The sequence below is a fragment of the Styela clava genome, chromosome 4 (genome assembly GCF_964204865.1).
Source record: "Styela clava chromosome 4, kaStyClav1.hap1.2, whole genome shotgun sequence".
NCBI lineage: Eukaryota > Metazoa > Chordata > Ascidiacea > Stolidobranchia > Styelidae > Styela > Styela clava.
The window spans coordinates 889,899-907,413 of NC_135253.1; the positions used below are offsets into that span (position 1 = coordinate 889,899).

The following is a 17,515-nucleotide window of genomic DNA, read 5'->3' on the forward strand; positions in this document are numbered from 1 at the left end:
CTGCTGCCGCTCTTGCAGTCAAATTAGATTTATTTCTGAGACGTGAATTGGACTTAATGTGATTATTAAGTGAATTGGAAGAAATAGAGTCGATGTTTTGGACGGACTCGACTTCTGTGCTTTTGAGTATTAACAATACATCACGAAGATTTCCAACATTTGTGGCAAATCGACTTGCAAAGATTGAAGATGGATCGAATGCCTTGCAGTGGCGATATGTACCTACAGATTTAAATCCTGCAGATAATGCATCCAGACGGTTGTCTGTACATTCATTGATGGATGAACGATGGCTAAATGGACCATCATTTCTCCAAGAGCAAGAGGAACATTGGCCTAAACCGCCAGTACAGTTACCTGAGCTTCCTGATGAATTTGTGAGATGCAAGATACAATCCCAGAAGCCACCAGTTGTTACAAATTATGTTTCTGATTTCGCTTTGAAGCCAATGGGTAAATTCATTTCATATTTCTCAACATGGTATAAGTTGAAAAAGGCAAGTGCATGGATGATTCGATTTAAACACTACCTTCATAAGAAGAAGAAGAAATATAAGTGCAATGAGAAACTTGAAGTTGAAGAATTGCGAGTTGCTGGAGACGACATTTTGAAATACATACAGAGACAAGAATTTGGCGAAGTTATTGATGCATTGCAGAAAGCCAATCATAGAAGTACATCTGGAAAGCAAGTACTGAGAAGATTGCAAATTTCCTGCATAAACTCGATCCGATTGTGAAAGATGGCTTCATCAGAGTTGGTGGGAGATTGAGAAATGCACCGGTTGATTTTGATGTTAAACATCTGATTATACTCCCACATAAACATCATGTAACTGAGATAATTATAAGAGAACATCATGTATCTACACATCATTCTGGTATGGGGAGTACATGGACTTCTCTAAGACAACGATTTTGGATTGTTAAAGGAGGCGCTATGGTGAAATCTGTTATCAGAAAATGCATGTTTTGTCGAAGAAGAAGTTCACCTGTGAGTAAACAGATCATGGCCGATCTTCCGAAGGAAAGAGTCTCACCAGGTGAAAGACCATTTTCCTATGTTGGAGTAGACTACTTCGGACATTTTCTTGTAAAGCAAGGACGGAGTACTGTCAAGAGGTGGGGTTGTATATTTACATGCATGACAACTCGTGCCGTACACTTGGAAGTTGCATACTCGATGGATGCAGATTCATTCATAAACGCATTAAGAAGATTTATTGCACGTAGAAGTAGACCATTCAAGTTCATCTGTGACAACGGTAGTAACTTCGTTGCAGCAAATAAAATCCTACGTAAAGAAATAGAAGTTTGGAATTCAAGCAAAGTTGGACAATTTTTGCGTCAAGATAATATTAAATTCCAATTCAATCCACCTACTGCTTCTAATTTTGGAGGATGTTACGAAAGATTAATTCGATCAGTTCGAAAGATTTTGGTTGCTCTCTTACACGATCAGTTGGTGTCAGATGAAGCTTTGGCTACTATTTTTTGTGAAGTGGAATCACAGTTGAATTCCAGACCCATCACTCCAATAAGTTTCGATCCGAAGGATGATGAGCCACTAACTCCAAATCATTTGCTGTTACTGAATCCTACAAGTAATTTACCTCCTGACTTATTCGACAAAAAGGATTGTTACACTCGAAGAAGATGGAGACAAATGCAGTATTTAGCTGATCAGTTTTGCATCAGGTGGATCAAAGAATACTTACCCACAATTCAAACACGTCAGAAATGGACTTCGAAGGAACGTAATATGGAAGTTGGTGATATTGTGCTACTTGTGGACACTACTATACCGAGAAGGAAGTGGCAGACTGGACGTGTTATGGAAACTACGCCTGATAAACTTGGAGCTGTGCGTCAAGTTACTGTGAAGACATCCAGGGGTTTATTGAGAAGGCCAATTCCAAAGTTGTGCTTGATTTATAGAGTTAATGAGTAAAATGTTTTCAAGTGTGTGATATCCTCGATGTAAGAAATTTGTGAGTAAGATGTTTTCACTGGGTTCCAACATCTGGCTGGGAGGATGTTACGTCGAGAATCGCATTCACTTGATTTTTGTATTGACTTAAACATTGCGTCCGTTTAACTTGTGTAGTAATTTATTTGTTATTGTTGACGCCGTAATTTCCCTTGATTGACAGTGTGCTTCTACACACTTTGTTACGAAACAATTGAGAGAGTCTTCGTGGCAATTGCTTGCCCAGACATGTCTCGCTTAGACAGGGATAGTTTCGGTAATTTGTTTTAGATAGCGCTTTACTTTTATAGGAGAATGGCGCTCATTTCGTTGTAATTTGTAAATAAGTTAAAATTGTTCAGCGACCTTGACTTTCTGTTTTGACAGTAGGACGATTAAATAATGTAGATTATGGCTGCCCCACATAGGCCTAGTTTAGGGATATTTTATGAGCATTAGATTGCCTTTGTGATTGTTTTTACAGTTATAGTTTATTTAATTGATTTGTTCGGATTTCATTGACGAATGATTTCTTGTTCAACTTATGATAATTTAAGCCTGGAAGAGCAGACAAATTCGGTATGTTATAATTTGTAACTTTTTCTGATTTGAAGGCTGCAAGTTATTTAATGGTAATTTGGTTAGACTGGTTAATAACTAAGTTTGATAAATGTGTTCATAAATTTGAGTAGGCTTTCTAAAGGCCGAATTGTGTACGATTATTTATTTATTGCAAGTATTTTGTATTGATTTGTTTTTACGTTTGTATTAAGATAACCGTGTCAACTGTACACTTCGAGTTGTGTGATTTTCTGGATTGAGGATACAAACTTGGGGCTTGAAAGACCGCGTTATTGAACTGTTAATAAATATCTAGTGTGCAGTCGGTGTCGTCCAGGTCACAAAGAACGGCTGTTACAAGGCCTCTATGAGCATTTAATGCAGGGGTCGGCAACCTACGGCCCGCGGGCCGGATCAGGCCCGCGGAGCACTATAATCCGGCCCGCGACGCTTCACTGAATTATAGTAACAAAACATTCGTTTTTACGAATATATTCTTTAGACTATATTATATTATAACCTAACAATTATACAATTTACAATTACTCGTTTAATAATCATATAATTAAATGATAATTAAGCAAATGGCAACAAAGCGCAGAAAAGTTGATTCAAAGTGCGAAGGGTTCAATGGCGCTGAAAATATTCAAATGGAATTTTATGAGATGTGGTGAAGAAATAAATCTATATTCTATTCGAGAGATGTATCACTGCTTGATTTTTATTATAAAAAGTACCATCCGTTCGGTTTTTCAACTTTTTAAATATATATGTGCGGCCCTCCAATGACTTGCAACCATAATTTTGGCCCGCGAGCGACAAAAGGTTGCCGACCCCCGATTTAATGGATCACACACTGCCGAATTGTGCCCAGTGGATTATGTCCCACTGAACCCCGATCCATTGTTCCCCATAGGAAATAAATCAGACTGTCCCACGTCGAGATTAGGAAGGCATACCACTCACCAACGGTATATATGAATATTTCCCAGTGGACTACAACTAAAAAAATACTAGACAATGGTTTGTCTTGTTGGAAAGACTAAAGTACAAAAAAAGAAAAGACTAAGACGGCGAAATTTCAGTTTGGATACACTTGAAATGTATATATTATACTAAAATTTTTGGCCAACAATATGAAAACCTGGAATCTGATGAAATACCTTGGTGCTGTTTCATCTGCCTGTCTGTGAAAAAGACTGCATACCGTTTTCTTCTCTTTGTGACTCTGAAATATCTGAATTCAGGCTCTTGATTGAATTCTTGAACCCGAATACCTTAACCAAATATTCCTCGACTCAGACAATACTGATACTGATAATTTTAACAACATACACACAGTATTCATGTACAATTGTTCAAATAAGTACATTTTGTCCAGTGAAGTCAATGACATTAAATTTAATGATAGTCTTAAACTAAGTGGTTTCATGACCCTTTCAATCAATATCATTTCTTTATTTTCTTTTAAAAACTATGCAAAATTTGAAGCACTAGTAAATTCACTGAATTGTAAGCCACATGTAATTGCTGTAAATGAAACAGATTAAATGAGAAGGCGAAATATTAGTTTGGAACATGCAAAACCAATTTTATCTCATTACTTGCGTCTCTCTGCACGGTCGCTGTCCGTTTGCAGGAACGTTATCACGCGTACCACGTGTCCCACTTATACTACGTGTCCCATTTGTACTAAGTGTCCTACTTGTATCGCGTGTCTCACTTGTACCACGTGTCTCACTTGTACCACGTGTGACATTTTGGAGACACCCAGTACAATCCATATGTTTGCCAGTTTTGAAAAGGCGTGCCCTGGTCAAATTGCCCACTGAGATTCTCGTACTTTGTACAGTGAATTAGCAAAATTTTGCATAAATTGTGCGAATACTTTGCTGACTTTCAACAGTATTTTTGGCCAACTGGTTTAAAATCTTTTTCTTTATCTAATAGGTGTCTGAATATAACAGACAGTCTGGGGAGGTTGTGCTTGTAGCAAAATTTCTACAACATTCAAAATTGTTATTTTTTCAGGATCGGGAGAAATCGGCAGCAATTCAAACCATAAGTAATCGCGGACACCTTAAACTTATGGGTGCTCCAGTCATATCATTCATGTCCATGTAAGATGCCTCAGTGATGGTAATAGAAAATACAATCAATTCTTAAAAAAAACGATAAAGCAACGGGGTATGATCATGTGCCGGCATATCGCCTAAAACTTTCTTTTATCAGTTGTTCACTGTGCATTGTCTTTAATTACCACATGTCTCATGGTGTGTTTCTAGATCATCTCAAAATAGCTAGAATTGCTCTTGTCTGTAAAGGCTGGATAAAGGAAATGTGTTCAATTTCCGTCCCATTTCGCAGTGGTTTATCTAAATCTGACAGTTTTGTTATTAATATTCGTAAACTGTTTTTGTTTTTTTCTCATATAGATGTTGCCATTGGTTTCCAGATCCTACTTTTTGGATTTTTCTAGCCAGTCTCGCGTTATAATGAAGATCACCTTGAAATATTTCGAGATTCTTATTTTATATGAGGAGAAGGCTAACCTACCTGCATTGCCAAAATCTTTAATTTTGTTAGTTTCATATATTTCGACTATACACCTATTCACTATATTTGTATTGGTGAAACGAACTATTATTGGTCCAGTGTTAAAACCGTCTCTTCTTGGGATTCGATACGATATTGATGTACCAAGCCTTTCAACAGCGATACCGCATAGTTTACCCAGATTCACCATAATCTTGTCTGTATTTTCAGCATTCTAAAATAGGATGGTACAGAATTCAAGATTCTCTTTCTCTATGTACAGAGCAAGGTTCCTTAAACTCAGAATCAAACGCAGGCTTTTGTTGCTTGCAGATAAATCTTGTACCATCCGATCCAGTTTCATTATTTACTCCCTTTTTTTTAGAACGGGTTCGTTGATTTGGGTCGATATTTTTCTGTGATGTTTGCTAATTAGGTCTTTCAATATGTCTCTCATACTATCTTCTACAAATGCCATTATTTCAAGTTTCAGATTTTTGGTAATTCTAGATTCCACGTAATCTGTGGTAAAAAAGATGAGATTTTAAATTTAATCCATCATCAATTTTTTGCTGATAAACAACTGCACACACTATTCATTTCTTTGCGAAAATATTATTCCAACAATGTTGTGTCAGAGATATATGAGAAATTGACAAACAAAGTGAAATATTGGTTCCATTACATTTGATTGAACCCACGTACATTTGAACCCGTAATTTGAAACCACGACAATTGCACCTGCATACTATTGCACCTATGGAATATTTTTACGGATATTTGAACCCATACTAACCCTAACCCATGGATTTTAGCACCCTCATATATATAGATTGAACCCGCGGATATACGGGTGCAAATGTATGGGTTCAAATGTACGGTCGTCACCGAAATATTTGATCAAAGGTAGCCAATATGCGCTACTATGGACTAGTGAACGATTTGTTTATATGAGTATAACCGATAATTTTCTAATTTGAATAAATTTCAGTTACATCGTATTACGCTCGATCTTTTCTGCTGTGAACTAAAAAGTTCAACGGCGAGAATCAATCGTATAGTTACTAGCTCAGCTGGCGGAAACCGACGAATTAACTTTTATGGGGATGGTGCGACATGTAGCTTGATGTTAGGATTACAGTATTTGCTTCATGTTGATTAAGAATTTGAAGTGTATTTATATTAATGAACGTTGGTGGTTTCAAAGTTGGTAAATTAAGTTGACTACCAAGCTAATCGTGCCGTTTTATTTGTCGGGGATTGATATCATCGCTAGTTGGACACGAAATTAACCTGTAGCTCGTTTTATTATGTTGTCGTTGTTAGCTTTCTTGATATTTTTCTTCCTGCTGTTATGGTTGTGAAAAAAAAAAACTACTAAACAGATGGAAAACTCCGTGGCCTCTATGCAGTCTATGGAATTCGTTTTTCACTGGTTCACATTTTTGTGTGATGACTTCATCTAAATTAAATGCGCACATTGCGGCGATTCCGCGTTAGCAATCGTTGTGTTCTCGTGGTCAGTCGAAAGTGTACGGTAGTCGGTAGGTGCCGACAATAAAAAAAATTTGATACCCGTGATACTTCGCCCTCATGTCCATATATTTGAGCACAATCGTCTTGTATTTGACTGTGTTGGCATCGCAGATTACGCGTCTCGGATTTAAATCACATGCTCCTAATCGCACCCGTGTCGTAATAAAATGATTCCGGTCCTTACAAATAATAGTAGCTCCTTCCATGACTATAGATATCTGTGACTTTCTGTACCCCTGGCCTTGTTCAGTGCGATATGCGTGAATAATTGTCGTATTGAGAAAAAAACTTGCCCCCCCCCCCACAATTTTTGGCGCTCCAGAAGTATGTGTACCAATATAGAGGTAACTAATTTTGTTTGCCTACTTTACAGCAAGTTGTGTAAAGCGACGGAAACCTATAAGCAGGGGGGTAAATTCACTTGGCTAACACAGACAGTCTCCGAACTCGTAATAGAACTAAAATAAGAAAAATCGAAACAAAATTATGATCCAACCCTAACTTGGTACACATACTTCGGGAGAACCCATTTTTTTGTGATGTAACCCAAGCATTGGTGTAAAAGATATCATGATTGATGCCCATTACAAACCGCTCTTCTCGTGACTTCCGCGCTTAGAAAAGGTCAAACACACCAATGCCTAAATTTCAGCAATACGCGATTACCAATTCTGCCACTGCCACGATTGACAGCAATATTTCTAGACTCGACAATTTTTGTACTTATAACGTACGGCATATACCGTAGATAAGATCTTCTGAAAATGGCTACAGTGCTTGATCCAAGGTTAAAGCTGTCATGGTGATCAACTATTTATCGGTCAGAAAGATCGAATATAGTGTTGTTTTTAGTGCACCTGAGAACGTGGGTATCGTCAAGAAAATGGATGTAGATGCTGAAATTTTAACTGATGTGAGCTGCTGTCTGAAAATGCCTCAAGTAGTAGCCAGTAGTGTGAACTAAATTTGAAAAAGGTAGCCTACTGATAAAATGCAGCCTGGAACGCCTCTTATGTGGGATGTGCGGATAATTACTCACGATAGAGCGTGTTTTATCTCTGCGTCATGCGAAACGTACTTTTTTGTTTTTATAAGTTTTTCTTAGAAACTGTGATACATCACGTATGTATGCTTTTGATGATCTTATGTGACGAATCACTTTGTTTTGACCAAATATTGTTTGCATAGAGCTTTATAAGATGGGTAAGAACATGGACGTCTATGTCAGTAAGACTGAAATAAATGAGGACATTGTTTTTCGGGATGTTTCCTCAGCCCTTGACCACACAAAAAGTCTTTCTATATACTTCACATGTCAAAGTATTTGATGCTTAGCCATCGGATATAAACTGTACTTATAAATATTTTTTTTCCAGCGCTTAAAGATGTAGGAATTCTATTCGGATGTTGTTACTTTCTCTTCTTCAAATTTCCTGCATTTTTGCTCAATTTTCCTCCTAGTCCTATTGTAGGCTACCCATATTCACCAAACGTTTCGCTGTTTATTATGTACCACCTATACAGAGAATATCATGCATTTCAATCATTTGTTGTTTCTGTATTTCATTTTGTTTAGAGCTTGACGCATCAATTGTGGAGTTACGTAAACGAGATCGAAGCTTTATAACGTATAATCTACCTACACTAACTTCACTTTCTGCTTCCACGGAAGTAGGCTGAATAGTAAGGAGAGTTTCATACGTCTGACACGCTTAACATTTTGTCCTTTTCCAATCTATTGCTCGAAGAATATAGTCCCTACGAAATTCCTGACTCGCCAATAAATTTAGTCATCTCCAAACAACCCTCTGGATTCAAAGCTTTTCAGCGAGGCTTACATTAAACTTCACAAACCGTTATGTAAACAGCGAATGTACTCTTCTATTAAATACAATTACATTTTCTTCGCATACTTTGTGACGTTGAGGTTTACTCTAGCATCTAGAAAAGGCGTTGAAGGAAAATATTGCAAATTAAGCTAAAAGTTAAATTTCGTTATAGAGAAAAGGTCGGGACAGATTCTTCATGGAAAATACAGTCGAATTAAAAAAGGGAAGTAGTAAATGCCTTTTACTACAAAATATGCACGCATCAGGTGGGCATGTGCTGAATCGACAATGGAAAATGTAAGTGCAAATCTCAGCGTGACCCAAACCCAGCAACGGCTACAATAATTTTGACCATATTTTCCTTTACTTCCACATCATAGCCAGACATTGAATGTAAAAAGAATTGAACCGACCGAGCTGTAAAACGCTAAAGAGGCGCTGAGTTTTCCTTACTGATTCAAAAGCTTTTTGCCAAACAGCAATTTTGCACATCATTTTTGGTTTAATATCCTTGTCATTCTGTGGGATGCTAAAAAAATGTAAACAATACCTAAAGTTTACTACTTGTCCACACTATGTTTTCTGAAGAAATGAACGCTCTATAATGCGTAACTGAAAAGTAAACCAAAATTAAAAGTGTATACTTAAGTTTGAGACACCTTGTATTAATATTTCTGATTATCATTTTATCATCTATCGAATTAAACTAAAAAATTTGTTAAACGACAAAAATGTTTCGGCACATAATGAGCTTCACCAAAAATCAATCAATTTCGTCAAAAATCAATTTTACAAACTATGTGCCCAGCGCTATGACGATGTGCACTGTAATTTAACAAAATTTCATTCCACATTCGTGTCGCACATAGGCATGCGGAATACTAATTTAGTAACTGCTACTACTGCTGTGGATCTGATTCCTTTCTGGATTGAACTTGTCTAATATTACGGTTTAGTTTAGACTTTAGTTTAGAATTGCTTGAGCTTGTATTATTTCTTCTAGATTAGAATTGTGTGCCAATGATATGACTCGTGATTCATATAACCTGAAAAATATTCATCATTTATTAGACAGATTCAATTTTTGTTATTTATCTATTTAATTTTCAGCAATAAGGTCAATTGTTTTAGAGCAGGGTGGTCCAAGGTTGTCGACCTCGCGGGCCACACTATTATTTTTGTATCGTTCGCGGGCCACAATAGTGTCAAGAATAGGCAAACAGTGCAATACAAAACAAACACTTATTGTCAAATATATTGATCATTTTTGACATTTTTTTAAGCTGAAGCGTGCAAAAACCACAAAAAGAACTAACTAAAACGTGCAAAAATCTTACTATATTTACATTTAGTGTAAGATTTCAAACTTTTTATAACGGAGAAAGTGTCATAAGGAGAAACTGCCGTATTAGATTGTCACCGACACAACTTGCGGACATATCAAGCAAGCATTGTGGTATTTCCCTCCCACACCCAGTCAAAAAATTTTGAATTGGTAGCTTTATTTTCAAACTCATGTTTACAAAATAACTTACAAGTAACTGCAGATTAATTGATTACCGAATTTTATCAAATTTGAGATACAGGAGGGTAATTACAGGAGGTAAATTTTCTGACATATAGGCAGCAAAAAACGGCCGGCGGGAATTGTATTGTTCGGCCATAACCTTAATTGTTATGAAAGAATTAAACAGATTTAAAGTTGGATCCAATTGCGGCAAATTTTTGAGGCACAGAAAGCGAGATTGGCACTTTATCGCTGTGAGTCGAGTTGCTTGAAAGCTGAATATGGTTGAAAATAAATCGATTTGGCTGGGACAGGGCATATGGCACGTTGACAATGGTCTCCATTCACGTAAGCCACGAAAGTAGAAGATTAACTCATTCTTAAATGTTATCAGAACAAGAAGAACCGTGTTCGCTCGCGAGGTAATCAAGTGTGGATGAATGAGTGAGTGAGCTCAACTCGGAGAATAATATAATTTCATAAAATGACGATAAGATTACTGACTATACCGAAAATAAAATCAAAAATAATTCTTATTTTGTGACTATATTTCGTGACTACTTCAACTTGGAAAGTAATGAATTTGGAAAAATACCAGTATCTGAAAGCTACAGACATGAGTAATTTTAGTCAATAATTTGACTTTGAACAAAACAACGTTAATATATGATTGCTTCTCAATGTGAATAAGAAGATTCTTTAAACAGGGTTATTGTCGAAAATATCGTACGTCTCAAAAACTTATGTATCTCGTTATTCTTCTCCAAATCGTTGTAGTCAAAATCTCCTCTTCCATCAATGATTTGAAACACCGTTATACAAATCTACATTCTACGTTGGTCAGCATGCATAGATAGACGAGCAGGGAATCGCCTGTATCGGTTTTTATCTGATATCAAATTATAAGTCATTAAAATAGTGTTTATATTCTTTATGACGTCATATTGGACCGTTCTGGTAAACAAGGAATGATGCAGTGATGATGAAAATTTAAAAACGAAAAAGTACCAACGGGTTGAAAGAAAATGCACAAAGAATGTCAATAAGAGCAATCGCTATTTAGTAAGTGATGGCCTATAATCAATGCTGATAATATAAAACGACCATAACACTGAGACGTTTCTATTGGAAATTTGCTCAAAGTTACGAAAACTCAAAGTGAAGCTACCGACGACTATAATAATATTGCGAGTTAGTAAATATTAACTGACTCGAGGCTTGAAGCAGTTCGTGTTAATTTGATTAGGAAATAACTATGAGGTACTGAATTCCGAATAGCTGAATCTCGTAGAAGAAAATCTCGAAGCATAGTATTTTTTGTCTGGTATTTCACCGACTGTAAACGGATGAGAATTCACAGTAAACCGAACTTGACTGCTAAAATTGTTAGACTTCCCAATGCATAACGCGAATCCATGGTTGTGAGCATTTCTGTTTACTTATTGTCACCATCCAGAATTAACACTGAAGATAAGAAGAATAAGCTTTCAGGTAGATCGACTTGAGACAAGAGTTGTAGGAAAATAAAAAAGCACTTTAGAGTTAAGGTGTATGTCGTATATGCGATAATATCTAAAAATTTCTGACAAGCAGGTTGAAACATTAGAAATACCGTATGAAGAAAATACAGCAAAATGCTAAATGACTATCGTGGATAACCCTTTCATTTCAACCTATTTGTCACCAATGAGATTATGTACTAGCCTTTCATTTACTGAATTATAACTGAGATATTACCAAACATTTACTGAGTAACTGAAGTACGGACCAACGCGCCAACAAATAATGAAAAAAATCCGAAAATCACATAGCCAGTATTCATTAAGTTACGGTTAGGTCATTGACAGAAATAGACCGAATCTAACTTCCTTGCATTTGAAATGATTCATTTTTATCTTTCAATACTTGAGTCATTTGGCATTTGTTAATTAAATATATATAAATATACAAAATCCTTGTGGTAGAACATATAAAGTCGCAATAAACTAGAAGCAAACATTCCCTTTTGAATAGTCTATCATAGTTTGAAAGTTTATCAATATCATGAACGAATTAAAAGTTTACTTCATTAGCGTTTCAATAGTTACAAACCCGCCTGAAATAAATAGCAAACTCACATTTCACCGGAATTATCCTATTGGCCATAGTCCATAGTATATTATACTTTGGGTTCCTCCGCAGGTAATCCAGAGTGTATAAATAAGTGTGTGAGCTCAAGTTGGGGTGACATAATTTTATTAAATGACGATAATATTTCCGAATATACGAAAATTAAAATCGAATCAATTTCTCGTGTTGTGACGAGATTTCGGGACCACTTCAAACTTGCGAAATACAGCATTTTGAAAAATATCAGAATCTACAAGTTATAAAGTGATTTTATTCAATAATTTAATTTTGAGCAAAAACTTACGTTGATATGTGAATCAGAAGGTTTCTTAACAGCGTTATATCCGGAAAAAATATTACACCTCAAAAACTTAAAACTTCTTCTAAATCTTTGTAGTCAGAATCTCCTCTTCTATCAATGAATTGAAACACCTTTAAACAATTTTACACTCCACTTTGGTCAACAAACGACAAGTATTCGTCTGTATCGGTTTCTTTCAACATTCAAATTATTACTCCATAAATAATGTTTCTATTCATTTTGACGTCATACTGAACCGATGGCCAACCTGGTGAACAAAGAAGGATAAAATGATTACAAAAGTTTAAATATCAAAAAAGTACAGGCGTTTAGGACCTTTGGAATGTCAATGACAGCAAACGCGATTCTAACAATATAACACAACCATACAACTGACTCGATTTTGTAGGAAAATTTGCTCAAAGCAAAGTCACGCGAAATTACTCAAAAGATCTTTGATCTCAATTTTGTTTACTTCATTAGCGTTTCAATAGTTACAAAATAGCCTAAATACAACAGCAAACTCACAATTCACTGAAATATTCTTGTTATCTTTTTCTCTTCTCTGAAACTGGTTTGACTTCTCCTCTTTTCTAAAAGAATTCGTGTTTATTTTTCAAATGCTTCTCAGCTTAATAAAAGTCTGTCTTTTGCGCGTATCGCTGACTCCCTGGAATAAAAATAAAGCATTTACTGCATTGTTTTAACTAATTACTGCGTCATGAGGAACCTATTTCTAACATTTCAATGTGGACAAAGAAAACATAAAAGGCTTTTAAGCTAAAGCGCACTCGTGTTTCCTGAATGTATGTAAGAATAAAGATTCTCACTCTCGATAAATACCTGCAACAAGACCGAATACCTCATAATAATTAATTAAAATAAATATCTTGACTGAAACTTTTTCGATGTTAAACAATTTATGTATGAATCCTATTATACAGATCTTTCAAAAATGATTGTAATGTTAGAGAAATTCTACCTCGCGCAGTTTCGACTACCACAGACTTAAGCTCACTACACGGCAAGAGTTTCAACTGCATTTACACACCTCAACACAATTCTACATTCTACACTTCAGCAAACGTAGATAGACCAACAGCAATCACGATTTAGTAAGTGATAGCCTATAACTAATGCTGGCAATATAACACGACAACAACACTGACACGTTTTCATTGTAAATTTGCTCAAAGCAAAGTCACGAGAACTTACTCAAAAGATGATCTCAAAGTTGAGCTAACGACGACCACTAATTTCATTTTACTTATTGTCACCATCAAAAATATTAAAGGGATAAATGGAGTAGGTTTTCAGGTAGATCGACTTATGACAAGAGTTGATAGGAAAATATATCAAAGCACATTAGAGTTGAGGCGTATGCCGTATATACGATAATATCGAATAATTGCTGGCAAGCAGGTCGAAACATTATGTATATTGTATGAAGAAAATGCAGCGAAAATACTAAATGACTATCGAGGATAACATTTTTTTTATTTCAACTCATTTTTTCTCTACCAATGAGAATATGTACCGACCTTTCATTACCCAAACTTTATCTGAGATATGACTTAAAATTGATAGCTGAAAAACGGGCCAACGCGCCAACAAATACTGCATGAAAAAATCACATAGCCAGTATTTAATAAGTTACTGTTAGCATAGCTTATTGACAGAAATAGACCGTTTCTAAACTTCTTGCATTTGAAATGATTCATTTTTTCAATACTTGAGATCATTTGGCATTAGTTAAAATTATATAAATGTACAAAAGCGCGTTCGCAGCATCCCGTTCGTGTTAATAAATTGATGAAACAAAATTTGAAATAAAATAAGAGTCGAACATTTTTCTTCAATATCAAGAAACAAGTATAATTATCGCAATATTAAGAGTATTAGTGTTTTACTATGTTTCTTGATATAAACTTTTATGTGCGTCGGTAGGTCAACTGAACAGATGAAAGTACTGAAAGCTGAAAGTGATTGTTTGCAATCGCTGAAGACTTGAGCACACCGCACGGCACGAGCTTTAACTGCGTTTTGCAGGTTCAGGAATTGCCTCATTGCTGCTCACAGTCGTCGGTTGCGGTCACGTTTAGTCGTAGATGCGCCTGTCGTAAAATATTTCTCCGAACCCGGACATGCAAATGAGAAATAGCAGATGACACGCAACAAGAGCAGAGTTTAAAATCGTACTCCTCAAGACATTGTTCCAAATGTTCTCGGAGTCTCTAGTAAAGTCTGTCAGGTTTTTAATTAACCTCCACAGAGAAAAGTATTCGTCAGGGCAAACTTAGTACCTGATTCAAAAACAAAGAAAACCAACATTGATTAACTTTTATGTGAAACGTTTGGATATTTTTTACAAATCCTGCGTCAACAAACAACCCCGCCACCGCTTTAACTAAAAAAAATAAATATCCAGTTAGGGTTTGGCTTGGGGTTAGGAATGCTGATTATTCCGGGAATTAAAATTTTTAAATCATTTATAACCCTAACTTGATGACTGATTTGCTAATTTGTTCTTTTAAAACTTGTCGGGCTTTTTTTTCTGATCTCACATTTTCCCATTATTGTCAGGGTCTCGGTATAAAAGATTCAAATAATTATGTGCTAACTGATGACTTTCATTGCACTAGTTCGTTAAGTGTAATAATTTGAACTTGATATTTAGACACAGTTATGTTGAACGACAGCTCTCCTATAAAGACTCAGTTCAGTTCTGAATCTGATGACGCATGACGTTACGCAGTCGACTAAAATTATCTGACGCAGTATACCATAACAGTATTTCGACAGTGTTTCGATTAATCACTGTAATTAGCAAATTGGTAGCAAGCAGCTCGGATGCATTGTCACTGTCTAGCTTAATGCTCATTGTTAGTAAGAGCCTTCGGAGACGTTTATGATGTTGAGTATTGGTTTTAGTATTCTCAATTTTGCGGTTAGGAATACCTATTTGGATTGAAGTTAGAATCGGGGTTGAATGCGAGATGCCCGATTGTAATTAAAATATAATTTTTGACTGCAGGTTGGGACTGTATTATAGTTATACTTGGTAAATAACAGCTGCTTCTATATTTTAGACATGCAAGTTACATTGAGTTCACTTTGGATTAAATTTTATACATGCGGTATGTATCTAATCAGTCTCAAATAAAGTAATGTATATATAATTTTAAGGATTTAGTTACCTGTTGATATTTGTAAATTTTAATTGCCACTGTACACCACTGTAAGATTTGTTTAGATATCCGCATTGTTATATTCGGTTTGTTCATTGTTTTCCGTAGGTTTCATTCGAAATGTCGATGTTCCTGATTTTGTTTCATGTACCATCGTATTAATTGTTATGAAAGAATAAAACCGATTTCAAGTTGGATTCAATTGCGGCAAAACTTTGAGGCACAGAAAGCGAGATGGGCACTTTATCGCTGTGAGTCGAGTTGCTTGAAAGCTGAATATAGTTGACAATAAATCGATTTGGCTGGGACAGGGCATGGGGCACGTTGACAATGGTCTCCATTCACGTAAGCCAGGAAAGCTGAAGGTTAACTCATTCTTAAATGTTATCAAAACAAGAAGAACCGTTTTCGCTCGCGAGGTTATCAAGTGTGGATGAATGAGTGAGTGAGATCAACTCGGAGTATAATATAATTTCATAAAATGACGAGAAGATTACTGACTATATACGGATAATAAAATCAAAAATATTTCTTACGTTGTGACTAGATTTCGGGACTACTTCAATTTGTAAAGTAATGCATTTGGAAAAAATACCAGTATCTGAAAGCTACAGACATGAGTATTGTTAGTCAATAATTTTGATTTCGAACAAAACATAACGTTAATATATGATTGCTTTTCAATGTGAATAAGAAGATTCTTTAAACAGGGTTATTGTCGAAAATATCGTACGTCTCAAAAACTTGCGTATGTCATTATTCTTCTCCAAATCTTTGTAGTCAGAATCTCCTCTTCCATCAATGAATTGAAACATCATCATACAAATCTACATTCTACGTTGGTCAGCATACATAGATAGACGAGCAGGGAATCGCCTGTATCGGTTTTTATCTGCAATTAAATTATAATTCATTAAAACAGTTTATATTCATTATGACGTCATATCGGACCGGTCTGGCAAACAAGGAAGGATACAACGAGAATATCGGTTGGAAACCGAAGACTTATCGATCGATAGTTGGGGGATCCCCCAAAACAGAAACTGCAGTTTCGATTCATCCGCTCTTGTAACTTGCGCACTGCGCATCGCACACACACATTCGGCGAGTCTCAAAATTCTCTCGCTTTACAAAAATCTAGATCACTATATCAATAATTGATTGATAACTCGCTAATTATATGACATAATTCATCCAAAATCAATAGGCTTCTGGTCCGAGATAAGCTGAATGCACATGCAAAATCTGGAGCAGATTCAATCTCGCTTACGTGAGATATCGCGTGCATCTAACAGACAAACATAGAGACATACAGACAAATACCTATCAACATACTTACTGATTAAAATCGATAAGTAATAATGATGAAAATTTACATACCAAAAAAGAACCAACGTATAGCACCTACGCTTTTAACATTTTTCACAGCTGAGGATGACTTGAAACATGCGTAAATGAATTCAGTCACTGAACCATTGGGTTGAAAGGAAATTGGCACAAAGAATGTCAATAACAGCATTCGCGATTTAGTAAGTGATAGTCTATAATAAATGCTGATAATATAAAACGAACATAACACTGAGACGTTTCTTTGGAAATTTGCTCAAAGTCACGAAAACTCAATGTGAAGCTACCGACGACTACTAATTTATCAAGAGATACTGACACTACGTATAGAGAATAATGGTAATGCGAGTTAGTAAATATCAACTGACTCGAGGCTTGAAGCAGTCCGTGTTAATTTGATTAAGAAATAAACGAGAATATCGGTCAGAGACCGTTGACTTAACGATCGAAAGTTAGGGGATCCCCCAAAACAGCGCTCTTACTTCATAGTGACACTTTGTGTCCCATCACTAATTAATTAATAACTCGCTAATTATACGACATAATTCGCCCAAAACCAATAGGCTTCTGGTCCGAGATAAGATGAATGCACATGCAAAATCTGGAGCAGATTCAATTTCGCTTTCGTGAGAT

The 17,515-nt window shown here is 35.9% G+C and overlaps 2 protein-coding genes across 2 annotated transcripts; both read left to right on the top strand.

Annotated features, from left to right (window-relative positions):
• Positions 1–92: 92 nt before the first annotated feature.
• Positions 93–740, top strand: LOC144421940 (uncharacterized). The gene has a single exon (XM_078111547.1). It carries the CDS (start codon positions 93–95, stop codon positions 738–740), a length of 648 nt encoding a protein of 215 aa, XP_077967673.1.
• Positions 741–855: 115 nt separating this feature from the next.
• LOC144422215 (uncharacterized) lies at positions 856–3,483 on the top strand. Its single transcript, XM_078112167.1, has 2 exons — positions 856–2,548; positions 2,743–3,483. The coding sequence occupies exon 1, from the start codon at positions 884–886 to the stop codon at positions 1,949–1,951; it is 1,068 nt and encodes a 355-aa protein (XP_077968293.1). The 5' UTR covers positions 856–883; the 3' UTR covers positions 1,952–2,548; positions 2,743–3,483.
• Positions 3,484–17,515: the final 14,032 nt, after the last annotated feature.

Coding starts and splice junctions, on each gene's coding strand:
- LOC144421940 (XM_078111547.1), top strand. CDS start 93: ATGTTTTGGACGGACTCGACTTCTGTGCTTTTGAGTATTAACAATACA.
- LOC144422215 (XM_078112167.1), top strand. CDS start 884: ATGGGGAGTACATGGACTTCTCTAAGACAACGATTTTGGATTGTTAAA.